This window comes from Pelodiscus sinensis, chromosome 6 (assembly GCF_049634645.1).
Source record: "Pelodiscus sinensis isolate JC-2024 chromosome 6, ASM4963464v1, whole genome shotgun sequence".
Classification (NCBI taxonomy): Eukaryota; Metazoa; Chordata; order Testudines; family Trionychidae; genus Pelodiscus; species Pelodiscus sinensis.
The window spans coordinates 3,491,552-3,519,406 of NC_134716.1; the positions used below are offsets into that span (position 1 = coordinate 3,491,552).

The 27,855-nt window shown below is 48.5% G+C and overlaps 1 protein-coding gene across 3 annotated transcripts in view; it reads left to right on the plus strand.

Annotated features, from left to right (window-relative positions):
- Window positions 1-27,855, plus strand: part of TRABD2A (TraB domain containing 2A) — an 81,495-nt gene that overhangs the window by 41,539 nt on the left and 12,101 nt on the right. For 2 of the 3 annotated variants that reach the window (XM_075931317.1, XM_075931315.1), the window contains exons 3-4: window positions 11,945-12,091; window positions 16,952-17,126. In XM_075931317.1, coding sequence (XP_075787432.1) covers window positions 11,945-12,091; window positions 16,952-17,126 — 322 coding nt within the window. The remainder of the gene's footprint in view (window positions 1-11,944; window positions 12,092-16,951; window positions 17,127-27,855) is intronic. The other variant, XM_075931318.1, reaches the window with a different exon arrangement.

A 27,855-nucleotide genomic window follows, 5' to 3' on the forward strand; every position in this document is an offset into this window, starting at 1 on the left:
CATTATAGTCTTGCCTGGGAAAAGGATAGGGACATTAAGGGAATGTTTAAAAGGCCTGGTAAAGTACCAGCAACGGCTGGATCTCCCCAGCACACAAGCTAAGAAAAATCTATTCAGCCCATTTCGACCTGTACACTTACTTTAGTTTCTTTATGTCCTGATCCTTAACTATGCCAGGGTGGGTGGTACAATCACTGTATGTGGATGCAGTGACACTGGTATAAAGCTTCAGGGGGCAGCTGAGTTAGTCTGTAACAGGAAAACCTTAAAAAACATCAAATAGTCTAGTACGGTGTTTCTTAAACTTTTTAGGACCAAGGAATACCAAACAATATTTTTTTAATGAGGAACACCAAGGATTTTTTATTGAGGCAAAAAAAAAAAAAAAAAGATCACCTGCCCCTTTAAGGGAGGCCATTTTTTAATTCTGTTGTTCTCCGTGGCACACCTCCAACTGCCTCACAGCACCTTAAAGACTAACAAAACATGTAGCTGGTATGAGCTTTCGTGGGTGCAGCTCACTTCTTCAGATGAATGGAGCATTAAAAGTCCAGATTCCAGAATAAATAAAGGGAGTAGGGAAGAAAAGGGAAAAAAAGTGATTTTGAGTGTTCAAGTTATAAGACGCTGATCAGAACAATTTGCACCTTCTCTAAGTACTCATTGTTTAGTTGGTTAAGTCATTAGGACGTGGAAGGTAGTGTGCAGCCAGCCAATGTCTTTATTCATTACTCTATGATAGGAATCAAACTTGTAAATGAAGTTAAGTTCCAACCCTTCCCCGAGTGTTTGGCTTGCGGAATTGGCCTGAAACAACACGGTGACTCTGAGATCCATTAATGAGTGCCCAGGCAGGTTAAAGAAATCTCATAGCAGTATAGTTTATGGCAGTACTGATGTAAGACACCTTTATTATGATATAGATGAGCTTTGGCCAGCTGTTCTTCACATTCTTTTTTTGGTTTCCCTAATTACATTTTTACATTTAATTTTCCAGAGTTTATGCTCCTTTCTATTTTCCTCACTAGGATTACCTTCCACTTTTACAAGGAGGTTGCCTTTTTATATCTCTCTGCTTCTTTTACTTGGTTGTTTAGCCCCAATAGCACATGTTTTTTTGTTGTTATGTTTTTTTAATGTGGAGGGATACATTGACGTTAAGCCTCTATTTAAAAAGTTTCCACACAGCTTTCAGGGAGTTAACGTTTTGCAAAAATTGCTCTACGACCTTTTTAATGATAAGTGCCAGCAATCTGGTTCCATCTTGGTGTAGGCGGTGCCCATCCTTCCTATCTAGGCACCCCCTTTCCCAAAAGCTTCTCCAGTTCTGATTCGTTATGGATTAGAACCTTTAAAGCAGTGGTCCTCAATGGGGGTACATGTACCCCTGGGACACACAGGCCTTCAGGGGTGTTCGACAGAAGTGCTCTGACAAAAGCCACACAATACGATTATGTGCTGTCCAGTACTGTGCGGGAAGCATGGGGGCATGACTCTGGTGGGTGATGCAATAACGTTAAATATAAACCTTACGAAGGAGGAGAGGACGATTCCTTTTCATGTGTCACTGCTCTAAGACCACGTCTGTCTGGGCCCCTGTTACGGGGACTGCTCAACCACTGGGGTCCCTTTGGGGATGAGCTCTCTCCAGGTCCGACAGCCCTTTCTGCCACTTGTGTGCCCCGCCGTCAATTTTCTCTCACTCTCTGAGACCCTGAGTGCTCTTTCTTTGGTGGGTTGGCTGCTCCCTCTTAGAGGCTCGGCCCTCTGGCCAGGCCACAATGTTTTCCTCTCCTGGGGTGATCAGTCTTTCTGCAGAAAAATGGTCTCCAACTGTCTTCTCATTTCACTGGCCAACTACTACCCACTGGCTGGTGGGGAACCTGGGCCTACCTCTACTCCACCTTCCAACTCTGTGGCCCTAATCAGCAGCCAAGGTCTGCACTGGCTTCAACATTGTTGCTACTTCCCTGAGCCTTTTCCTACATCCTCTTCCCTACATTTCCTCCCTTCCGTCTGAGATGACCAGAGAGGGTCGGCGGGCTCCCTCGCTTCAGCCCCTTTCTTTTGCCAGCTTCCTGGCTTTGTAGTAGCTTCCCCCGTTCCTTCTCGACGAGCTCCGTCATCCTTCAGGGGTTACTTAGGCCACATCATTCTGCTCAGCTGCTGCCTATGTAGTTAATTTACCCGTTCTCAGCCTTGTTAGCTCTTAGGCTGGTGTGTGGGGGAGGTGTGAACACCCCATGACAACAACTTAGAAAAGAGGACATGGTAGAGATCTAGAAAATATATATATAAGGGGGGATATGATAGAGATCAATAAAATCATGAGTGGTGTGGAGAAAGTGAATAAGGAAAAGTTATTTACTTGTTCCCATAATATAAGAACTAGGGGCCACCAAATGAAATGAATAAGTAGCAGGTTTTAAACAAACAACGCAGTGCACAGTCAACTTGTGGAACTCCTTGCCAGAGGATGTGGTGAAGACTAGGACTTCAACAGGGTTCAAAAAAGAACTAGATAAATTCACAGAGGTTAAGTCCATCAGTGGCTATTAGGCAGGATGGGTCGGAATCAGAGGCTGGAAATGGCTGACAGGGGAGGGATCATTTGATGATTTCCTGTTCTGTTCACTCCCTCTGGGGCACCTGGCATTGGCCACTGTTGGAAGACGAGGCACTGGGTCTGACCCATTATGGCTGTTGTTATGTTCTTAAGAATCTCATGAGCAGAAGCATGATAATCAATTTGTGAGAACTGGGCAAAACGCATCCAATATAATCAAGGGACTAGAGGTGTTGTAGTAGAAGACAGCGCAAGTCAGTTCATACCCTGGCGAAGTGAAGGGGAAAGTGAAACGCTGACCCTGAATGGTGTAAATTTGCAGAGAGGGAAAGACTGCGAGGGTGGTCCCTGGGGGGAGAGTGAAGAGCCTGAGCCAAGACAGAGACACATTTCATCACACCGCAGTCTGGGCTCACTGGAATAGTTTCCCAAGGAAGTGGTGAGTAAAACTGAGGTAATTGCGCAAAGGACTTAAAACAAACCTGGCACAAAGCTCTGGAGACGATGCCACAAACACGCAGCATGGATTTTTGTTTGGCTTACTGTGTTTTTGCGTGATTATTCTGGGTATTGCGGTAGCACTCCAAATATACTGGGTGCTTGCCAGACAGAGCAGTGCTGACTGACAGAGGGATTAGGGTCAAAAACAGGTGAGGAGAGCACAAGGTAATGGGATACCACGGTCAAGAAAATTGGTCGTGAGGACTGATGAAGTGATGGTTCAGTCCCACTTTTCTTACTAAATCCAATACCACCCGCCACCGCTTTGATATTTATTTGTATTTATCACTTCCTGCTGAACACTAGCAGGCGTATGGCCTGCCATGCTGGATTTCTGTTGGGAGAGAAATATAGGGTTTGGGATTTTGTAACGTGGTTATTTACACCAGTTCTGGAACACAGGTGGTCACAATCGGCATGCAGGCAAACCCCTCTCTCTGAAAGCTCAGTGTCCCATTCCCAGAAAATTACTCTGCACTAGGGGTGTACGGGGAGCTGGTTTACAAGCCAGTTTCCTGCATGCACCGGCTCCTCTGTATCAGAGACAGCAGTGCGGCGGAGTATGGGGGGGGCAGGCGGGAACCAGCTAAAAAGTCCCCCCCCGGTCACCTTCTCCCACAGGCCAACTTCTCCGCTCCGCATGTAACTGCTGACGTTTTTCGGTCTTACTCTGAGTCAGGACAATACTTTCAGGTATTTACTTTTGAGTGATTGATTTTGCAGCCTTCGTGTCCTTTTGACATAGCTTGTTTCTCTGTGTTTAGCCAAGAGATTCATTGATCGAGAATAAGCAATATTTATTTTTGCTTTCAGTTTTGTAAGCTTAAAGCTTGTAAAGCACTTGAAGACCCAGGAACAAAAGACACTATATGAATGCCAGATGGTGGTAGTAGTAGTAGTACAGTTGTTAACATGAGGTGTACTTCTGCCATTGGGAGTGTAAACAACCACTTTCTGATAATGTAATCCTGATGTCCCTCTGCCTGAGCATAATACAGGGTCTAATAATTACTGTAAAGTTGTTAGGACCGGGGTTGTCCGTTACATAGTGCCATCACATTATACATCTTAAGTGATAATTAGTATCTGCCAGATACCAGTCATCACCACCTCTGCCAATGACACACTGTCAGAACTGGGGCAAATGGCATGACTATTTTCTGCCTCAGTTTACCCTGATATAAAATGGTGACAGATGGCCACATACTCTCTGCTCTTACCGGTTGCCTGGCTCCATCTTTGGAGAATAAAAATATAATAAAACAGGATCAACAGAAAAACAAAACCCTTGGTTTTTCCCCCGTCCATAGTCATCAGCCGATGCAGCTCTGGTACCTGACATAGATTTCCGTATCCTTCTAAGGCCTGGTTTACACAAGGATCTTAGTTCAAAATTAGCACCACAAGATCAAATTTGTAAGCAATGCATACACACTAGCAAGCCCGTTATTCTGGATTAAGGGACCACAGAATTCAAACTCTGTAGTCTTGCTTTTCATGAGGCATACAGCTATTCCCGAACTTGTAAGTCCAAAATAACGTTAGTGCGGATGCTTTGGTGCCACTATTTTGAACTAATTGTGCTCCGGAAGGCCTCTGTCAGCTCCTCAGAGTGCTTACTGGGGCTCTGAGTCTGAGGTAGCGTGTCCACATTAACGGAGCCTGCCACAGACTGTAATTGATTCTTCCCCGTAGTGAGGGCGTGGAACTTCGAATTTGTAAAACCGGGTGCCCAGAAGTCAAACTAGTAAATTCAGACTAATCTCCTAGGGTATGTCTACACTACAACGTTAATTCGAACTAACTTAGTTCGAATTAGTTAATTCGAACTAAGCTAATTCGAACTAACGGATCCAGACTAAAAAACTAGTTCGAATTAGCGTTTTGCTAATTCAAACTAGCATGTCCACATTAAGTGGACCCTGAACCGGGGTTAAGGATGGCCGGAAGCAGTGCCGGCAGGGCATCAGAGGAGGACTTAGAGCGTGGAGATGCTGTGCTTAAAGGGTCCCGACCCCCACCCCGGACAGACAGTTCTCAGGGGTGCCCCGCTTGCAAAGCAGTCCTGGCTTGGATTGCCCGGACTACCCACACTGGGCACATTACAGCACTCGGCCATCAGCCCGGCTGCACTTGCCGCAGGCTGCCATCTGGGGAGAGGAGGCAATTGGGGGGCTGCAGGAGAGCTTCCACCCCCAGAAGCCCGCAGAGCCAGCTCAGTCCTCCCCATCGGGGGCTCGTGCCCCATTCCTCCCTCACCTCCTTCCACTTACCTTTCTTGATGTACAAAATAAAGATAACGTGTCTTCCAAAATGGAATCTGTCTTTATTGAACAAAACTGGGGGAGACTGGGAAAAGGAGGTGGGAGAGGGAAAGAGAGAGGCTGGGAGAGGGGAGGGCAACTAAAATGATCAGGGGTTGGGAACAGGTCCCATTTGAAGAGAGGCTAAAGAGACTGGGACTTTTCAGCTTAGAAAAGAGGAGACTGAGGGGGGACAGGATAGAGGTCTCTAAAAGCAGGAGTTGGGTGGAGAGGGTGCATACAGAAAAGTTCTTCATTAGTTCCCATAATAGAAGGACTAGAGGACATCAAAGGAAAGGAATGGGTAGCAGGCTTCAGACTAGTAACAGAAGGTTGTTCTTCACAAAGCAAAGAGTCAACCTGTGGAACTCCTTGCTGCAGGAGGCTGTGAAGGCTACAACTAGAACAGAGTTTAAAGGGAAGTGAGATCAAGTCATGGAGGTTGGGTCCATGGAGTGCTATTAGCCAGGGGGTAGGAGTGGTGTCCCTGCCCAAAGTTTGTGGAAGGCTGGAGAGGGATGGCACGAGACAAATGGCTTGGTCACTGTCTTCGGTCCATCCCCTCCAGGGTCCCTAGGGTTGGCCGCTGTCGGCAGACAGGCTACTGGGCTAGATGGACCTTTGGTCTGACCCAGTACGGCCATTGTAAGCTCAGGGCTCAGGGTCGGGGGTCTCAGTGGACCCCCTTGATTCTCTTGCACACCTGCTCCTGGGTGGCCAGGCTGGCAGCTCTCCTGCCCTAGCCGGCCACTTTCCTGTGCCTAGTGCGGAGATCGTGGACGAGGTCCACGATGTCTGCATTAGCCCAGGCGGGTGCCCGCCTGTTGCGGTCCCAGGCAAGCTCCCGGGAGCCGCCAGCCTGGTCCCGGGAAGAGGGGGAGGGCTGGGGGGCATCGGGTGGGTGGCTCGATCCGTGTCAGGTGCAGGGTCTGCTGGCTGGGTGCTGGCAGGCTTGCACCTGGCACGGGCACCATAGCCAGCCCGTGCCCCTTTAAGGGGTCCGGGGCCGGGAGGGGGGCAGAAGAGTTTCCCTGGTGTTGGCCAGAGTGGCCACCAGGGAAACCTGGGGAGGGCTAGCCTCCCACTAGTTCGAATTAAGGGGCTACACACCCCTTAATTCGAACTAGCTAGTTCGAACTAGGCTTAATCCTTGTAAAATGAGGTTTTTCTAGTTCGAACTAAGCGCTCCGTTAGTTCGAATTAAATTCGAACTAGCGGAGCGCTAGTGTAGCGCCTATGAAAGTTAGTTCGAACTAACGTCCCTTAGTTCGAACTAACCTAACTTTGTAGTGTAGACATACCCCTAGTGTAGACATGGCCTAAGTGATTTCAGGACACTTCACTTCTGTAACCTAGTCTGTTTTGATGTGTGGACAGAACTTTAGGGTGTGTGTGGGTGTGTGTGTGTGTGTGTGTGTGTGTGTGTGATAAATCTGCTTCTAACTCTGAAAAGCAAATTGGATAAGGGAAGATGTTCCTTTTCTCTCAGCTCTTGGTTGTCAGGTGGGAACGGGGCATTTGCCATCTGGGGCTATCTCCCATGTGGTGTGCATCAGCTGCAACATACGGCTCAGGAATGGCTTGGAAAGGGGTGGTTAATAGCACACTCCCACTCAGACTCCCTGCCGGGTTCTGGCTGCCCTCTAAACGAAACTCCTACACAGGCTCCGGCAGCCTCAGGCCTTGCGTGGCTTTGGCAGGGTTACTTGCTGCCATGGGAGAGTTCAGGTTCCAGACGTCGAGTTAGGGCACAGTGCGAGCGGGGCTGGAGCTACGGAACATCTAAGCAGGGCCTCGCCTCTAAGCCAGGAGCCCGGCTTTCTTCTCCGCACTCGGCGCGCACCATTACCATGACAAAGAAGGATTATTGACTTTCATTGCCACGACGCCTTTGATTCCAGTCTCCCTTTGATTCGGGGCGGCTGGGTTCCCTGGTGCAGAGGGGACCAGGCCCCTTCAGGTGAAGAGGGAGAAGAGAAATGAGCTCAAGAGGCGGCACGCCGGACTCACTTGAGGGGGTGACGGCGACCGACGCAGGGAGCAGCTGCGAGGGGACGGCAAAGGTGCCGCGACGCCCCGGGACAGTTAAAAGCAAAGGGTCTGGCTGAGCAGGCCCGCAGCCGGGAAGAAGCTCCCCCAAACTATAATTCAAGGGGTTGAATGGCCCTCAAACCTGAGAGCGGAGAAACCCCCCCAGAAGATGAGGCAAAGGATGGAACAGATGTGAGCGCTTTTGTTGGGAAGACTGGGAGGCTAGCGGGGTGGCGATAGGCTAATTTGAATCGCATAATGCCGGGTCCCTTTCATATGCAGAGCAGCGCTTTGATCCGGGCTGGATGAAAGTGCTGAAAAGTGGAGAGGATGGCAGGGGGGCTTTTGTCTTTGACAAAAAAGGCATCTGCCGGGCTCTAACCCCCTCTCCTCCACCCCCTTAGCCTAGCAGGCTGTTCCAACAATGCCCGCAAAGGGGACAAGTGTCCCCTGACAGCTGAAGAAATCTCAGGGAGGAGAAAGAGACTTGGGGCAATATATATACCAGAGAGCTTAATCGATTTTTTCCACAGTACAAAAAGAGGTGGGGAAGGCAGGGAGGGAAGAGAGCGAAAACGGGAGGTGGGAGGGGGACAAAACCTTTCTAATAAACTTGTTACTTTTGTTCTCCGAATGCATCTTTTCAGGAGTTGCTTTGATGCTGGCGTGAATGCATTTAATGGAGGGGGGGGGGGAGGAATATTTCTGAAAGCCGGACAAGGTTGGAGTGATCTCCCGTGGATCTCCGTGCAAGGAAGATTTCTGAGTTAATATAATGCAGTGTGACACAAGAGCAGCTCGGAGAATAGAAATCTATCTTGTGGACAATTTGGCTTCATTTGAACACTCCTCCGACATGCAGAATTACTTGTGAAATTCTTTGGCAACTTACTCTTGCAAATTTCTGTCCGACTTTTCCCGGCTTGGAATTCTCGTCTCCCTGTCCTAACACAGTGGCTCCGTTTTCCTGCTCGCTGGGAGATTTTTAACTGTGTGCCAGCATCTAATTCAGAGGCTCTCAATCAAGTGTGGGCCTCATTCCGGTTGTGTGCTTGCCTGACCACTGTGTGACTCAGTGGAACCTTTCCTGGTTTAGAATAGTGAGGTGAGAATCGGAGCTGGAAAGTCGAATTACTGAGGGCTTCCCATATCAGCCCTTTGTCCCAGGACTAACATGGTCTCTGGGCAGTAACCCTCAATAAGTTTGATCAACTCCAAACCAAGTCAGTCAGACAAATTACACACCTCGGCCACACGAGCTCAGGGATTCTCCTTGCTACGAAACCCCAGGACTATCAATCAAGCATTGTATATGTAAGATAAACTTTTCAACAGGAGCACTGTGTGAGGCAGCAGTTGGCAGGGCAGCCAATCAAACTGATACCATTCGCGCGCATAGATCTCACAAAAACTAAGTGATTGGACAACAAAATGGCAAATGAAATGTAATCTGGATAAATGTAAAGTAATGGACATTGGAAAAAATAGCCCCAACTATACATACAGTATGATGGGGGCTAATTTAGCTACAACTAATCAGGAAAGAGATCTTGGAGTTATTGTGGATAGTTCGCTGAAGATGTCCACGCAGTGTGCAGCGGCGGTCAAAAAAGCAAACAGGATGTTAGGAATCATTAACAAAGGGATAGAGAATAAGACAGAGAATCTCTTATTGCCCTTCTATAAATCCATGGCACGCCCACGTCTTGAATACTGCATACGGATGTGGTCTCATCTCAAAAAAGATATACTGGCATTAGAAAAGGTTTAGAGAAGGGCAACTAAAATGATTAGGGGTTTGGAACAGGTCCCATATGAGGAGAGATTAAAGAGACTGGGACTTTTCAGTTGGAAAAGAGGAGACTGAGGGGGGATAGGATAGAGGTCTATAAAATCATGAGCAGTGTGGAGAAAGTGAATAAGGAAAAGTGATTTACTTGTTCCTATAATACAAGAACTAGAGGCCACCAAATGAAACTAATGGGCAGCAGGTTTAAAACAAATAAAAGGAAGTTCTTCTTCACACAGCGCATAGTCAACCTGTGGAACTCCTTGCCGGAGGAGGCTGTGAAGGCTAGGACTATAACAGGGTTTAAAAGAGAACTAGAAACATTCATGGAGGTTAAGTCTATTAATGGCTAGTAGCCAGGATGGGTAAGAAATGGTGTCACTGGCCTCTGTTTGTCAGAGGGTGGAGTAGGAAAGAGATCGCTTGGTCATTACCTGTTCGGTTCACTCCCTCTTGGAGACCTGGCATCGGCCACTGTCGGCAGACAAGGTACTGGGCTGGGTGGACCTTTGTTCTGGCCCAGTATAGCTGTTCTTATGGGGAGGGTTGGAAATGCTGCCTCTATGTGCAGCGGCGCCTTTCGGCGACACACAGGCTACTACGATGTTGCTTCCTTCATCAAGACACACTGGGCCCTCGCTGCCTTGTAACCGTATGCCTGGCTTTGAGAAACAGGCCATGTTCTGCTGCCAGCACTTGCCGTCACACAACGTGGTATTTTTTAGCAATAGCAGCATTTGCTCTGCAGCTGCATGAATCGTGATGCTATGAATTACTGTGGGAAATCAAGGCTCTGTTGAGGCATTTGGCATATCTTGACTTTTCTTGCTCCCCATGCTGCACGATTGGTTTTGCAAGGTGCAGAGTTTCTTTGGCTCTTCCTGATAATACCAAAGGAGCCCTGAATACCCAGCGGGGTACTATGGAAGCAGGAGAACACATCCTAACTAATCTGCAAGTGTTGGATCAGGAGTTGTTCTTACTTGAGGTCTTCCTGCAGTACGGTGCAGAGCTGTGGGTTAGATTGTTTGGAACTAAAATGAGGATGTTGCTTCCTGGAAAATGAAAACTGGGGTCCCGTTTAATCCCATTTAAATAATCGCCGCTTCATTTAAATTTAAATGGCTGCCGCACTGAGCCGACAAACAGCTGATTCCTCGTGGGATGAGGTTTCCGACAAAGGGCTTTGATGTCGACCGCAGAGCATCCAGACTAGCACGCTGAGCTGACAAACAGCTGATTAGCTGTTTGTTGGCTCAGCGTGGCAGCCATTTAAATTTAAATGAAGCGGCGACTATTTAAATCGCCGCTTCATTTCCCTTTGCCCAATAAACAAATCCACATGGCTCCGTCGACGGAGCCATGTAGTCTAGACATACCCTAAGGTGCCACAGGACTCCTCGCTGCTTGATTAGAACAGTAAACGGACGTTTCTTCTCCTGCAACCATAGCTAGTAGCTGCCACGGTGAATTTCAATATCCAGGAGAGCCTTGTTGAGTGTCACACCCTTGTGGTGCACAGATAACCCACACAGCTTCTGGGTGTGGTGCACTGTCATATGGCGTGGCGCTCAGATCACGTACAGAGAGAGAAAACGACTGCGCTCTATGGCCTTAGCTGAGAGGCAGCAGGCTTTTAGCTCTAGCTGTAGAGGCTCATGCTCAGAGGACCTAGGTTCAACTCCGCCTGTCGGTGTTACAGCTCCCACCTTTCCGTAAAGGCTACCTACTCCAGGGCAATAGCGAGTATTTACGTCAGAAACTGTGTGAAGTATTTCTCGGTGTCTTGTCATAGGTTTGAAGAGATGAATTCCTTTATTCTGGCCATGGTAGGTTGGTTTCAGACTGGGTCTTTATGCATCACTGGCTGCTGGCCCCGGCCCAGGGACTATCAAATAGTCATGCAGCTGCTAAAATTTGACGCGGTTACACGATTATTCAGTTGCCCGATCACTAACATCCCTGGTTTTCTTGTTGATATGAACCGGAAAGGCAAACCTCAAGAAGAGAGTCATTTTGCCGCCTGACCCAGGATGTCGGTCCTGTGTTCGGAGCAGATAACGCCACCCTGCTTAGATAGAGGTGCTGTGGGGACCAAATCCATTCAGGTGTCTTCAGGAAAAATCCTCACCTTCAACTCAGTCAGGCAGCTGGTGCAGCCCATGGGCCCTGTCCTGTGGTGCTCTCGAAGGCCCTAATTCAGGAAAGCGCCCGTATGAAGGGCGGCTCGTAATCAGGTGTTTCAAGCCCATCAGAGTCCGTGAGCAGAGCTGGGCTCAAGCCGTATCCCTTCCTGCGTGGGATGCCAGTGACGTGCTGAGCAGTGCAGACTGGCCCCCCTTCAGTGCAAAAGCAGAAAGTGCCACAGAGGTCTGAGGCTTGGGTGTCTCCAGCAAGGGCCTTATCTCTCCTGGGTTGCACCTGACTCGGCCACCCCTCCCCTTGCTTCTGAGTCCCTCGTCCCATTGCAGCCCCCAGCGAGGCAGGAACAGAGCTCCCACAGTCTGCATCTCCTGTCTGATGCCCCCAGCCTCTGGGGTTCGGGTGAGCAGGTGGGGAGGCAGGGCAGACCCTCCCCCACGCCATGCGAGCTCCTTTCCGGTTTGTACATCGCTATCACTTTGCAAGGGGGGGGGGTGACGGACATGGGTGGCCTCTTTCGACGTGGGAGCAGAGGTGAAGAAGCTTGTTATGTATCTTCTCGCCAAGCGCTTATAAGGAACTCTGTCTTTTCCTCCCTCCTCCCTCCCTCAGGTGATCTTTGCTTTGAATCAGACTCTCTTGCAACAGGAGAGCCTCCGAGCAGGCAGCCTCCAGACCCCCTATACGACCGAGGACCTTATCAAGCATTACAACTGTGGGGACCTCAACTCCATCATCTTCAGCCATGACACTTCTCAAGTGAGTCTTGCCGCTGCAGCCCCTTCTTCTTCGCCCTCGCCCCCGAGGAACAGAGAATTCCCTGCGGCCGCCCTTCCCGGCCCGTGGGCGTCCTTCCACGGGCGGGGCTGCCTCCGCGCCAAAAAGGTCCGAGGGTCGTTACCTGTACGGGGAACCGTTTGTTTGCTTTGTGTCGTAGAAATGCGGGTGGAGGGGGGGCGGGTTTCAAATGATTGTGCTTGCCTCCTGGTCAGGCGATACCTGATGTGGGGAGGAGTTGTGTGTTTGCACTGGCAAGACTGACAGATAGCAGAATGAGGAGCAGAGGTCTCAAGTTGCAGTGGGGAGGGGTAGCTCCGTGGTCTGAGCATGGGCCTGCTAAACTGAGGGTTGTGAGTTCAATCCTTGAGGGGGCCATTTAGAGCTCGGGGGCAAATCTGTCTGGGATGGTACTGGGCCTTTCCATGAGGGCGGGGGACTGGACTCAATGACAATGCAAGGTCCCTTCCAGCTCTATGAGATAGGTCTAGCTTGGATATTAAGACAAACTATTTCCCTAGGAGGGTGGAGAAGCCCTTTCCTGGGCTAGCTAGGGAGGGGTTGGCCTCTCCATCCCTGGAGATTTTTAAGTCCTGGCTTGCCAAAGTCCTGGCTGGGGCGATTGAGTTGGGATTGATCCAGCTTTGGGCAGGGGCTGGACTCGATGACTCCTGAGGTCTCTTCCAGCCCTGGGATTCTATAGCTGCTTTTGCCTGTAGAGTGGAAACCATTTCCCCTCTATTGGTGAAAGAATCTTATTGTTAGTATAACTGTGGGCGTTTTGCCAGCACAGCGATGTGGGCCAGGGGTGTGATTTCTTTCTCCCTCTTCACTGACCCAGCCACACCAGCAAACCCTCCAGGTGCAGACCAGGCTTCAGGGGGTGCGTTAACACCCCTGCTGGGAATGAGCCTTCCAGGCCAGGAAGACACTCTCACCCAAGCAGGACTTGAGCAAGTCCATCTCCCCGGGTTGGGAACCCTGCTCCCAGCCACGGTGTAGACCAGCGATGGGCAACCTTGGCTCGTGAGTGGCCCTCCCTCATCTTAGTGGGCTGCAAAGATTGTTGTCACCAAGATAGTCTCCCGGGATGGGTAGTTGTGCTCACGGCGCCGGCGTACCGAGAGTTTGCTGCGGGCGCCGCCTGAACCGCAGCAGCGCTTTGGACGCAGAGGGAGCGCGCGGCTCTCCCTGTCAGTGCTGCGTGCAGTCAGCCCGCGCCTCATGGCACGTGTCCTGGCTTCACGTGCGTGTCACTTCCATAATATCAGGAGGAATAAACTGGGGGAATTGAAACCGGCAGAATCTGGCCACCCTGCGCGTGGGGCAACGGGAAACGAAACGTCTCGCACATAGAACCCCCCTGGGCCGTGTGTGGCCTGCAAGCCCGAGGTTGCTCACCGCCGGTGGAGACGCGAGCAGAGAGACTTCTGGGAAGGCAGAAGGCCTGTGGGGCGGACGGATGCCACCCCTGGACCTGGGGCCAGTACGAGCCTCTCGGGTGGGTTTATGGGAACGTGCGTGTTTGGTTTTATGCTGCAGAGCTCTGCCCTGGTTGCAAACCCCTTTGCTGTGGCTCTGCCCTGGATTCCATGGTGCTCTGTCCCGCCTGCAGGTGTTTATCTGTGAACAGCCTAGCACCTCAGGGTCTGCCTGTCCTCTCGCAGTGTCAGTGGGGAAGAAAATCAGGCCTAAGCCCAGCTGACAGATGGGGAGAATGAGGCCGCAAGGGGTTAATGGCCTGTGTTTCAAAGGTGCCGAGCGCTCCCACTCCCTGCATATTTGATTTGTACGTGTGGGCTCCCAGCGTCTGGGAGAATCCGGCCCTGTGGGGCTAGCCTGAGGTGACGCAGCAGGCCGGTGGGCCAGATTCTGCACCTGAGACCCGGCTCTAGATCCGGAAATTTGTCTTTTGAATTACATCTGGTTTACATTGGGCCAAGTGTCGAGCCTGGTTATGCCAGCCAGAACAGGACTCAAATCCTCTTTCTCCCAGTCTGTGTCTCTAACCACTAGGTCACACTGTTGTTCCTGAGATAGGCCCCTTTGCAAACATGGGCAAAGATAGCTAACTGGCTGCCTGAGTGGCTGCTTTTCTATGCAGATAGGATGGGAATTTTAGCACCCAGAGGTCATTTTGAAAAATACAAGGCCGCTTTGGCACGAGGCTGTATAAGGGCAGGGACGGCTTAGCCCTGGGTGGAGAGCAAGAACAGGCTTTTTGTGCCAGTGGCAACACATTTGGGAGTCTTATTGTAGCCTGTGTGAAAAACTGACCAGTCACAAGCCTTTTTGTGCCTGTATTTCCACCCCCGTGGCAGTCACCTCCTCGCAGGGGTGGGGCATGAACTGGCTACTTGGCATTTGTCAAGCTCTGTGAGCTGATTGCATTGTTTGCCCTTTGACAGTGTGTGCCATTTTCATACACGTCCCTATCGCTGTCAGGTGTGTATTGGAGCCCCGTCTCGGGCCAGGGCGTGCTTTGCATTGAATGCTGCTCTTCCGTAGGCATGCTGTTGCACGGAGCCTCCTGGCAGGCAAAGAGGTGCCGAAGAAGAGGTATTGGAGGCATGTCAGCACAAGAGGGAGGGGTTATGCAGGAGGGCAGAAAGGCGCAACTGGCCTGGTCTGTGTTCAGGTTTCGTATCGGTATCACTCTTTCAGTTAGTTTATAGTTATACCAGGGCAATCCGGCATGCAGCTAGTGCGGGTGCAATTGTACCGGTGTAAACGTGCTTTGTACCAGGAGCGCTGAACGGCCAGAATAAGGGTGTGTGTACATTAATGCATCCCCATTATCGGGACGGAGTTAGGACTGTACCACTTTGTCGTGCAGACATGGCCTGTGTGGGGGAGAACTGGGAGGAAACAAAGAAGGTTCAGGACTAGGCTGACGATCAGGAAACAGATATGAAGCCATGGAGAGCCAGTTGTGGGAACAGTCTCGCAAGCAACGTGATGGGACGCCCCAGTGAGCCGATACTATTAACGCCAGGCAAATGCCCAGTCAGGAATCACTTGGCCTTGTCAGGGTAGTGGAGAGAGAACCCCGAGCGCAGACAACGCACTTCTGACGACAGCCGAGCGTGAGGGTCTCCCTAGCAACTTGGGTCTGCCCATGAAATGGAGGACTCGGCCTCACAGAGCTGAGCGAGAGCTTGGTGGCAGGAGGGGTTCCCTGCGGGTCTGAGGCCTCCCTCTGTGGCAGAGCGCAGAAAGCGGGGTGCGCTCAGGGCCGCCAATGGGTGGGAGGGGGGTAAAGAGAGCAGTTGCCTCAGGGCCCAGCAATTTAAAAAGGCCGGGCCTCCAGCCTTTAAATCACCGCCGGAGCCTTAGGCGCTGAGGGTGGGGCGAGGGAGGAATGGCTCTGAGGGCTGGCTGCACCTAGCCCCGCCCCTTCTTCTCAAGGACGGAGCTGAGCCCCACCCCCTTCATTGCCCAGGGCACCGCAAAGTCTGTCGCCTGCCTGGGTCTGCTGGGGACCTGGAACTGCTGTTTTCACTCCGTTTTGCCCTCTCCTGGCACTGAGCTCCATGAATGCGACACCATCTCTGTTGTGCATGCTTCCCCATCGCCCCAGGGTCGCAGCTGAGTGAACTGTTGGCCACAGTAACAGGACGTAGGGCCTAGCTCTTATGTAGCATTTTTCAGTGGGTCTCCAGGCGCTCTGCGGCAGAAGGAAGCCTTATTACACCCATTTCACAGACGATCACACAGAACTTGCTTCCGGGCCCCAGAGGCAAACTGCCCCGTTGCTACCATGCTGTGTCTTTGAGGGACAAATTGTCCTTCACCTACACCACAAACTTTTTTCTCCACTGCATAAAGGTCGCCCTCAGAGACAGATTGCATGCGAGTTAGGTTCCATAGCGACTGTCGACTGCCCTAGTAGGCTAAACCTGGCAGTTCTTAATTGGTAGGATGTGATCCCAACAATGCTCACACCCTATGGGCGGGGAAACCAAAATAACCCTCTGCCCAATTCTAGGGGCTGGAAGACCCAGTGGGAGACAGCTAGGGGAGGGAGCGAGCAAGACCGACATTCCTCCTCTTTCTCCTGGAGCTCCTCCCCTCTAATGATTCTGGGAGATATTATTTTTTAATCTCCTTCCTCTGAAGCATCAGGGATGGCTACAGCTGGAGACGGGATGTTGGATGGGGCGGATTCGGGCTCAGAGGTAGCACGGAGAACTCTCTCAGATGTTTGGTTGGCTGGGTCTTGCTCACAAATTCAGGGTCAAACTGATGACCCTGTGGGGGGTCAGGAAGGAATCCCCTCCTCCCAAGGTCAGATGAGCAGTGACCATGGGGGTTCTTCACTTTCCTCAGCAGCATGTGGTGCATTTGCCAAGGTTCTCTACGTGTGTCTCACTCCATCACGTCCCCATCACTACAGGCACTAGTGCTCCTTGGTTCCTGCCTGCAGTGCTTAATAATTGAGTCCTCACCCTTTGGTCCCATTTCAGTGGGGGTGGAGGTTGGCATGCATGGGCTGGAGGCCTGTGCCAGGCAGGAGGTTCGACTGGATGATGTAGGGGTCCCTTCTGACTTCACAAGCTACGGGTGGTGCCTTCCAAAGTCGCTTCAGTTGCTGTTGTTCTGGAGCTCAGCACTGAGCAAAGTCAAGGGGAGACACAACACTTACAACTCTGTGTGGTGTGTGTGTATAAACCATCTTGTTAGTCTTTAAAGTGCTACATTGTCCTGCATTTTGCTTCAACTACCCCAGACTAACACGGCTACATTTCTATCACTATTCTGGTGTGTGTGTGTGTGAGAGAGAGAGAGAGGGGGTTGTTTGCCATGTTTTCACTCCCACAAAGATTTTTCTTTTTTGCCTAGGTCCCAAACTTCATCAACGCCACCCTGCCGCCCCACGAGCGCATCACTGCCCAGGAGATAGACACCTATTTCCGCCAAGAGCTGATCTACAAGCGCAATGAGAGGATGGGAAGGAGGGTGAAGGACCTGCTGGAGGAATACCCCGACAAGAGTTTCTTCTTCGCATTTGGAGCTGGTACGTGCTAGAGGAGCTCCTGAACTTGATGACTTTCTTCCTGCATTTTGACACACTCTGCTCTCAACCCCCAGACTCTGTGATGAGTCTCCCTGTCAGAACTCAGGGCAGGATCAGACCCTTACAGGCATAACAACCCCTCTTCCCCTAGCTGGTTCTTTAGATGTAGACAATTATTCAAATGAAAGATAAAGGCGAATTCTTTGAAGCGTGCCCTGTAGGTAGGCAGGGTTGTTGACAGTGCATACTTAGTTTCCTGCCTTAGGTCTGAAAAGTTTACTGGATATCTGATTCAAATATCAGTAGAGCCAAGACACTTCCAATGAGATTGGGGCCGCATTGTGCTGTGTGATGTAGCGCATAATGGACAGACCTTGTCCGGGTAGGCTGAGCCAAATCAAAGTGATTTAAATTAGCAAGCAGGAAATGTTGATTTGAATCACTGATTTTAGTTGTGGTTTGATTGTGTGCTTTTTAGTTATTTTCTAAGGAAGGGTTGCTTTTCATTGGTTGGTAACTATCCACAAACCATGTGTGTGGATTGCGGATGGATGTGCATCAGATTTTATGTCTAGAGCTCTGCAAATCTGCACATATCTGCTGACCGTATTTGTGGATCACCAATCAGATGCAGATTAGGGGTGTAATAGTGTAGTTGATTAACTGATAAGCAAAAATGTATAGGTTAATGCTGTAGACTATACGCATTCTCCTCTTCTCCCTCTCCCCCCCGCCCGCCAGTAAAAATTTTAACAGGCTGGCCAGCAGCCTGGCTCAGTTCTAGCTCATGTCAGGTCCAGGACCTACCCCCACTGTGGCCCTTAGTCCTGGCACTGAAGAGTGGACAGGCTATATAGACAAGCCAAGAAAAAGAGGCAGGGGAATCACGAAAAAGGGAAGTGACTTGCGCAAAGTTACACAAGTAGATCTGTGGACTGGCCAAGAACAGAGCCTGGGTCTCTCTCTACCCACTGCCTCCCCGATCCATTTGTCTGTACGCTGTACTAGCCCCTGAAAAGAGAAGCGCAAAGAAAGCAGCATCCTGTGAACCATGAGATTCCTGGGACACATTCATCTGATCCATGGACATTGCTTCAGAGAGGGTAGAAGGTCTCCATAAGGCAAAGGAAATATTTATCTAACAGCATTTGCGTTGGCAGGAAGGAGAAATCCCTCCACATGCAGCAGGTAGCTCTGATTACAGGCTATCTGCTTAGCATAACAAAGACCTCTCGCACTGAGCAGGGAGGTAATGAAAGGTAGCTGATAGGATCTGTTCAGGCATGCATAAAGATTGTACGCATACCATCCTTGGGCACTAATAGGCTGCAGCACACAGCTCTTCAGCCTGGGGAAAAGTTAATCAGACTCAGGTTACGTGATTTAGGTCATTCTGGGTGCTGGGCTGTGGCTGCCTTTGGCCTCACCAAGAGAAACCAGCTGCCAGCATGACTCTCTGAACTCCTGTCATGTCAGAGCCAGGGGCGAGTCCCGGTTGGGTTCCTATGGATGAGAACAGACCAGAGGTAGGAAACAAACCCCAGCCACAGAAGAGATGGGGATTCCACAACCTCCTTAGGCAATTTATTCTAGTGTTTAACCCCCCTGACAGGGTCCATGCGGCCAGCTGGCGTGTGGCCAGCCGGTGTGCTCTACATTCATTTCACACCCTTGCTTGTCATGCAGCCCCTCGCTGTATCGACAAGCCCTCCCCGTGCTGCAGTCCAGCCTTTGCAATAGTCGTGTGCGTTATTGGAGTCCTCTCCTCCATGCTTGTGCGTGAGTGCCCAGAGACAGGCGTGGCACCACACGGAACACAGGCCCTGCACGAACCGCCATGCCCGAGTCAGAGCCAGAACTAGATACAGGCTTGGGAGCGCAGGAAGGGCAGACAGAGAGCAGGGTGACGAAAATGGGGCAAATCCTCCGTTGCTGTAAAGAAATGTGTTTATACCAGCGGAGAATCTGGCCCTCAGTGGAGAGAATGCCACCAGCATCACCTTTCCATTGCAGACCAAAGTATGGTCATGAGGGAGCCTGCATATCTTCTTTGGTTGCTCGCCACCCCCTGTCTGCACTAACCGTCGTGTCCTGTGCAAATTAGGCGGACCTGTCTTGTAATCGCACATTGACTTGCAGGGCAGGCGTGTCTCCCGAGGGCAAAGTTAAATTGGGTGGGGTGCTAGAAGGGGCTGAAGGATTTCAGTTTTCTCCAAATTTCAGTTGTGTTGATGTGTCACCCAGACTTCTCTCGAATACCCCTGGGCCTGGGTGTGGCGTCAAAATGGAGCACACCAGGTCCTTGTCATTGGTTTGCAGAGATTTACAATACTCGGGTGTCAAATTTTTGAAAAGAAAGCGGAACGCTGGTTTTTGGTGCCCTCTGTTGAAAACACTTTCCGCCCCTTTTAACAAAGCTGTAGTTGGGAATGGATGGGGTGCTATAAACCTCCCTTCTTTTATCCGCCTCCCTTAGTATACGTAGTTCTATCAAAACTTCGTCACACCAGGAAAATTGATAGACCAGGCGGTTTTCGGGGGATTCAAATGAGGTTTGATACTTTATTTCATAGCGAAGTTCATGCAAACAGCCAGCCATGTCGTGGGTGTGACTAAAGCAACTAGAAGAGAGGAAACACAGAGTTAACAAAAGTTTAGCATTAGCTCTTCTCCCTGTACTGTGTCTTAAAGCAGTGTTTCTCAGCCTTTTTTTTATAAAATACTCCTTTAAAAAAAAATTATAAGTACCCCCAAGTAGCTACAGTTTTCAGACACACCATTTTTTTTTTACCATTGCAACACATTTGTTTAAACAACTTAATCGTAGCCAGGTGGGTGATGAAATTTTTGTGTGTAAAAAGGACAAAAATAATAAAGCGCTGTAAAACTCAAAACAAAAATTCTGTTTTCTTCAAATATCGGTTGTGTTGACGTGTCGCCCAGGCTTCTCTTGAGTACCCATAAGGGTACTCGTACCACTGGCTGAGAAACACTGTCTTAACGTATACTCTCTCCTTGTATTATGACTATACGTTGACCTTTTCATTGCATGGGCCTTGATCGGGGACCTAGATGTGGTGTCAAAATGGAGAGCCATGGACCTTTGCTCAGATTTATTGATGTGAAAGAATTCTGCACAGGTCAAAATCAGTACAAAAACCCTGGCTATAAACTTCCCATTTCTTATGCTGTGCCGTATGCAGTGTGTTAAGATACAGCAGAGTCCCTGTTCATACCTGCCTTATTTTGTAGATTTCATTGAGAGTTTAGAGAAACACACACTTTCCCTGTCCATTTTAGTGACATCTTTTTCACCCATCTCTCAACTGTAGACACAGCCTTGTTCAAAAGTGGCTGATTTTTTTTTAACACGAATGGAAAACCAAGCCACCAAACAAAAAAGCTGAACAGATTTTCAGGAAACTTTCCAGAAAGTCTTGCCTCCTGCCAAGATAGAAATTAAAAGGGGAAACCTGTGTTTAGGGAGCTGTTAATGAGCTCCCCATATCAGTCCATGCCATCACTACAGTTGAGAGCTTTCAGTAATAGCTTATGACAGTAAATGCTCACCTTTGTGAGTAAAAGGTCAGCCCTGTTGGGCACAGAAATGTTGACATCACTGAGAGCTTGGATTGACCTACAAGGTTTGACCCTTTGAATTTTGTTAACCCTGGGGCCATGCTGACACTAGGAAACTATTTTGAAATTAGTAAATTTGACTTAATAACTCCCAATTTACCATAATCAAAATAGCGTGTCCACATTACGGAGGCACCTCAAAATGAGTCCGGGGTAGGCTCCCTTAATGTGGACACGCTACCTCAGAGTTGGAGCCCCAGGAAGCACTACTAGGGAGTAATTAGTTTGAATGAACCTGGGGAGTATTTATTTTGAAATAGTGACAACGGAGCATTCACACGACCGCTATTTTGAAATAACTGTTTTGGAATTAACATTACTCCTGATGAAAAGCAGGAGTAAAGACTTTGAATTCCACAGCCCGTTATTTCAAAATAACGGGCTTGGTAGTATGGACGCTCCACTTATAAATTTGACCTTTGGGGGGGTTATTTTGAAATAAAGTCCTAGTGTAGATCAAGTCCTTTTTGTCTTCCAGGTGTTTCTGCTCTGTTCCTACTGAAAAGGACAAGGGCGGTATTATTTTGAAGCTATTAACACCAACTTCATGTTGGTAAACTGTTAGTGAGGCTACAAAAAGTAGGTCTATGGTTAAAAAAGTCATGTTACTAGAAAAAAAAATCAACCGATTACTAAAGGAAATAGTGAAGCTGTGCGTTTAGACTGCAGGGTTTTTTTTTCCAGAAAAACAGCCATTTTTCTGAAAAAGCTTCACTGACATCCACACTGCAATCACAGTCTTTCGAAAGAAGATCGAAAGAACGCAGGGATTTTACCAACATTGGTAAACCTCATTCTATGAGGAAGAATGCCTTTTCTGAAAGAGCTCTTTCGGAAAAAGGTATGTGTGGACGCAGAAGAGGGAGTTTTTTCGAAAGAAGAGGCCTCCAGGAAAAAGCACAGGTGCCCTGGTGGCCATTCCGTGCATAGTAATCACAGCTTACATGCAAGAGAGCGTCCAGTGAGTGTGGACCTTCTCTTTCGAAAAAGCAGATCGCTTTTTTGATGTGCTTTTGCAGTGTGGATGCTCTCTTTTGGAAGTTTTTTCGGAAGATCTCTTCTGAAAAAGCTTCTTTCGAAAGAAGCCTTCAGACTAGACGTACCCTCAATGTCACTCAGATTTGTATGGCATTAAACCTCCAGGGAATGCTATTTTCTTTGCCTACATTTTTGTTCTATTTTTGTTTTGACAGACCACCCAGAAAGGGGAATTGGTACGAACAGCCTGATTAGCCAATGTCTGAATTAACTCTTCAGCAAGTCGCTAGCGACTTGACTTATCTCAGAAACACCAGGTCTTGCTAGCTTTCCTCCTGACGCTCGCAGCTTAGTGACTTAATATGCTCTAAATTAAAATCCGTTCCCAGACAGTTTGCATGTGACTCAGCCCCAGGTGAGCAATGTCCACTGAAAGGAGCAGTCATGATGAAGGAGAAGGGTTGTGGGTTAGTACAGAAGAGGGATTGTCACTGACCAGCTGCGCCAATGGTAAAAGAGGTGCTAGGTTGGAATAGGAAAGGGACTTGGTGGGAAGGAGAGATGACATGCTGCCATTGAAGATTCCCATCCAATGCCACCCACGGACTTCACGTTGGCTTTTAAAATAACTATGAGGCACTCGCCAGAGCTCATCCGTGGGAAAGACTCTACTACACCATGGGAATTTTAGATGGTCACCTCTGTGGGGCAGGGACAGTCATGTCCTGTGTATTTATCCAGCATCTATCACAATGGATCCTCACCATGATTGGCCTCCAGGCATTACTCTAATAGAAATGTTAATTAGTATCAGTTCTTATGCTTAGTTTCATTGTTTTGAAAAAAAATGCAATTTAGGGCAAGAAGCCCAAGGAATCTAATTAGAAAGGAAAGTCATAGTTACAGCTGGGTATACAACCTACTGGAAAGAGGAGATTGAAGACATGAGTGTGCAGAAATATTAGGGAAAGGAAAAGAATGAATTCAAGGCCAGGTTGCACTTGTTGTACTTACAGGGAGGTGTAAAATCCCCTGAGGAACATACGATATGATTTTCAGTTACTTAGCCTATGTGTACACTACGACCCAGATCCATGCTCTGAGATTGATCCACTGGTGGTTGATTTAGAGGGTCTAGTTAAGACTTTCCAAGTTGACTGCAGATTGCTCTTCAGTTGGCCCACCCCCCAGATGAGAAGAGTAAGGGAAGTCAATGGGAGAGTAATGTGAAACTCCTTGCCTGAGGAGGTTGTGAAGGATAGGACTATAACAGGGTTTAAAAGAGAATTAGATAAATTCATGGATAAATTCATAAATTCATAGTCCATAAAAGGCTCTTAGCCAGGATGGGTAAGGAATGGTGTCCCCAGCCTCTGTTTGTCAGAGGGTGGAGATGGATGACAGGAGAGAGATTGTTTGATCATTACCTGTTCGGTTCACTCCCTCTGGGACACCTGGCATTGGCCACTGTTGGCAGACAGGGTACTGGTCTGGATGGACCTTTGGTCTGACCCAGTATGGCCATTCTTATGTCCTTATGTTCTAACTCCTACATGGTAGACCCTGCGGTAATGTGCCCTAAGGTACTTTGACTCCAGCCTAGTTTAGGTTGACTTTTTGTGGTGGCAAGCTTTTGTAGATGTAGCTTTGGGTAAATTGGAAGCCTGATTCGCTTTGAAGGTCAATTGGCATTAGGAGGCTAGCTTGCTCACACATTTTTGAAATTCCCACCCATGAGCTAAGGAATCAGAATTGGAAGTCCAGGACTAAATAGGGAATGTAACCAAGAGCTGCGTTGTGCAAAAGGTGCTACACTTACACAGCCAACAGATGCCGAGTATAAAGCAATTCAAGAAACACACCTGGGCCTGAAAGAGAAGAAAGACTGGAACAAAACCCAAACTAAAACCAGAAAGGAGCAGTCAAGTGAGATTATGATAAACCAGACAGAGTCAGTTTTGCCTCTTCCGGTGCACAATGGGCCTGATTCCCCATTTTGCTACCCTGCTTCTGGGATGTGGGGTCATGCTGAGGACCAGGCGTGGAATTAGAAGCTCTGAGTCCCAGAATTTGTGTGAACGTGTCATGTGAGAGTGGCTGATCCCACTCAATGTCAGTCTGTTTTCTGTCTGTGTACTCAGTAGCTAGTGTAGGGTTGTCATAATGAGAGTCCCCAACAGGGATATGGTCGGTGGAAGCAAGAACCATTCCCAGAGTCCTGGAGGTCATACATAGGGCACTCTGCCTGGAGTCTAGGACAGATACACAGAGTAGAAATTATGAGTGTGCAAAAATACCCCTTCCAAAGCATGAGTGGAATCTTCAAAACAAAGTAAATTGGAAGAGAGACAGCTGCTCAGAGCAGATCTCAGTGGCAGTCGGCTGTCAGCTCCTTCGTTAGCGTTCTCACGTTGGTCGCAGTGGTGGGAGATCCTAAAGAAGGGTAACATAGATGTGTCCCCAAAACCCTCTCTCTGGAAGTCTCCCACCACAGGGCTCCCAGCATCACAGCTCTCTGCAGCGAGAGCAAAACCAGAACACAGGTATTTTTACCACTGTGTTTCCTTGTGCTTCTGGTCTTGCTGTGATGGTGATAAAAACATGACCAGCCAGCTTACACAAATAGCTCCATCACTGTTAGTGAGGTGTGTGTATATATATATACACACACATACAGGGCTCAACAATCTATATAATCTACTCACCCGTGGTGAGTAGATAACATCCCGGAAGAGCCGGGTTCGGGCAATCTGCGCATGCGCAGAACGCCAGACAGCGCAACTGGCAAGCGGGGCTCGCTGCGGCTCGGCGAGCCCTGTGTGTATATATATATATATCCTTGGGAGATCTCACTAATATTTTCCTTTGTGCATTAAACTTGGGGCCTGATCATACAATTTTTGGAAAGTCATCTGTCAAGCCCGGATGTACGTAGTTGTCAGGCATTCAGCTTTTAAGATGTGTTTGGAAATAAGCGCCCCATACATTTGTCGAGGGATCTAAATATATTTCCAGTGACGATGGGGTAGAAATGCAGCTTGCTGTGATTTACGACTCTGTTTTGGATGAGGGGCACTGCCTCTATTACATCAATTTTGGAAATCATATGTAACTGCATGCTTTATGTTATACGAGGCCTTAAGCCCACCAATTCCCAGAAAGCGTCATATTCGCAGAAGTGAGGCACAATCCAAGAAAGGCTGCCAAATCTGCCCATTTGAATGTCAGGCTGTGCATTTGGGGTTTTCTTTAACTATTTCAGCAGAGCAAGTACATAGAAGATGTGTACTGTAGGAACGTCAATGTATGAAGAACAACGAGAAGTCCTGTGGCACCTTATAGACTAACAGACTTTTGGAGCATAAGCTTTCGTGGGCAAAGACCCACTTCATCAGATGCATGTCATGTATGAAGAAGACATTTATTTACTTATTAGGATTGTTAGTACTTTGCAATACATAAGAGTCCATGCAATGCCTTGGTACACAGTTAAAATTACCAGTAAGCAGATCTGTCAATTACCCTCCCCCACCACACACACGCACACACACACATACACACACACACACCCACACACACACACGGAGTGATCACCATTTCACTTCCTCCCATTCTGCAGGAAAGCCATTTGAGAAAACATGAACCCAGTGGAAGAGATCAGACCAGGCCATCAGGTTCCCATGCATGAAGCGACCTCCAGGAATACAATGCCGTATTTTGTGCTGTCCCAGTGGTTTCCTTCCTGCATCCTTCCCATGGATGGACCTGGTCTGCCTGGAACTTCTCCTTGTGTTTCTGTTGAGTTGGGGTGGGGCAGGCCTGGCAGTTCAGGGCCCTACCTCGCACATTCATGAAGAAGGTGGTCGGTGTCACAACTGTTGGAAGGAAAGGGCTCTTCATCAGTTTGTGCTGGGGTGATTGATTTGGTGGGTAAGTGAAACTCTATAAAGGGAAGCAAGCGGAGGATAATTTGCTGGTGTCTGTTCCTTTCAGCTGGCCGAAAGACTGAGCCAAGAGAACATAAGAACATAAGAACGGCCATACTGAGACAGACCAAAGGTCCATCTAGCTCAGTGTCCTGACTGCCGACAGTGGCCAATTACCTGTGGGTATGAGCTAGCCTTCATTCCCACAGGACAGGCTGAATGGAAAGTAGATCTAGGAGGGTCAGGCTTGATCATAGAAGTAAACTTTCTTACTTTGAAAGTAAACAACCAACTTTCAACCAGGGCATATCCGCAGCTACCCTGGAATTGTTCTGGATGGACGTCCTATTATTTTTAAAATGTTCTGATTCGGGAGCATTTTAGGAAAAATTGTTATAGATTCTCCCTCCTTTCCTAGGCATTTCTAAACATGAGAAGACTTGTTTGTCTAAGACATTTATAATGACTTGTTTTAGCAATCCATGAAACCCTGGCCCTTAAAAGCCATTTGAATGCTCCCAGGCATGTCAGAGAAATAAACATCCTGACTTAGGATGTCCCAGTGGTTAGCACCAATTGCATTACTCTGTGGTTGCATCACCATAATCACATGCTACAGCCCTTTTTACCGCAACTCAGAGGGCATCCATCCAAAATGCATTTCCTGAGAAACATTTTTGTTTGCCCATATATATATCCACTGATTTGTTATTGTGGGACAGTTTGTAAGTTATGGGTTCCTGGCTGTCATGCAGGGTTGTGAGGGAAAAGTGCTGAGATATTTGTGCTAAAGAAACACACACACACAATTAAATGGACGTCAAGTTTTAGTTTCTTTTTTTACATGGACTTTAAAGGAAAATTTTTTGTCAGGATCTGTTGAATTTTGTTGAAATTCTGACAGCGATATCATTTACAAAATGTGTTACTATCTCTCTCTATTTATATAAAAAAGTTTTTCCTGCTGGGTGATAGGATGACATCATCATGCTCTCAGTGCTCTCTGGCCGCGAAAGTGGCCTGAGAGAGGAGGGTTGGCAAGCGTAGCGCGCACAGGGCGTAGCCCGCTAGTAATAATTAAGAAACACCTACTGGACTACCAGAGAAACCACTCCTATCTGGCATTTCCACTCTCGCTAGGCTCAATTTTTACAAGTGTCAAAATTCACGATGCATTACTTTGGGTGCAAAAGTTCCCCATGAGATGGATGTTTTTTGACTTAATTATAAAGACCAGAACACCTTTGTGTGTGTTCCAGGCTGCAAACCAGAGAAACTGAAGAATTGCGTCGTCACTTAGGGTGTTACAAAAAATAAAGAAACGGACCCGACCCAAACTCCTTGCCCAATAGACCCACAAAATACAGAACCTTAGAGAGGAAGGGTAGGAAGATTTGAAATTCAGGGGCCATTACTCTGGCTGGTTTGCAAACACATGTGGGTCGGACAGCTTTGTTATTTGAGCATCTTGCCCATCACAGTGCCTGCACTCCACTTCCTTTCAGGCCAGATTAAAGGCTTGGTTGTATTTACTCTCCAGTCAAGAGTATGGCTGAGCTGGTGCACACAACAGCCCCTCAGTTCCCTTTTGAGGCTGAACACAGAAGAATAGAGATTCATGGCTCCCCACCCCCTGCCAGAGTAAATTGACCTCTCAAATGCATCACTTCACCTAGTGGTATGGGGATAATGGAGAGCTGTGTACAGAAAGAAAGGAGGAGGCTTGCTGATGGGACAAGGGCCTAGGGCTTTTCTTTTGGGAGCATTCAAGTGTGTTAGGCCAAAATAGAAAACAGGTGAAAGAGGCTTACTCCCTGTCATGCTTTTGTGGACTCATTCTCTCACACAGCGCAACTGTTTGATCTGAAAGCTTGAGGGAGAGAAACCCATCTCTTGCTGTTTGTCGTTGCTTTCTGTGAGGAGATGGATCTGGTGTGTCTATATAACCATGGCTTCCACTGCAGTGGGGGCTTGGACAAGATGTGTTCCCAGAACAAAACCCAAGTATTAACTAATGACAACTTCCCCCAGCTCTTAAATACGGGAGAGGTTTGCTTCCCCAATTATCTTGAGATCCTGTGGCCGGGGCCCGTCTCCTTCTCCCTGTTTCATCCTGTCTATTGCTTCCCGCTTCGGCACGCAGTGTCACACCTGGCGTGAGTTTGTAAGTTCCTTGGGGCACAGGC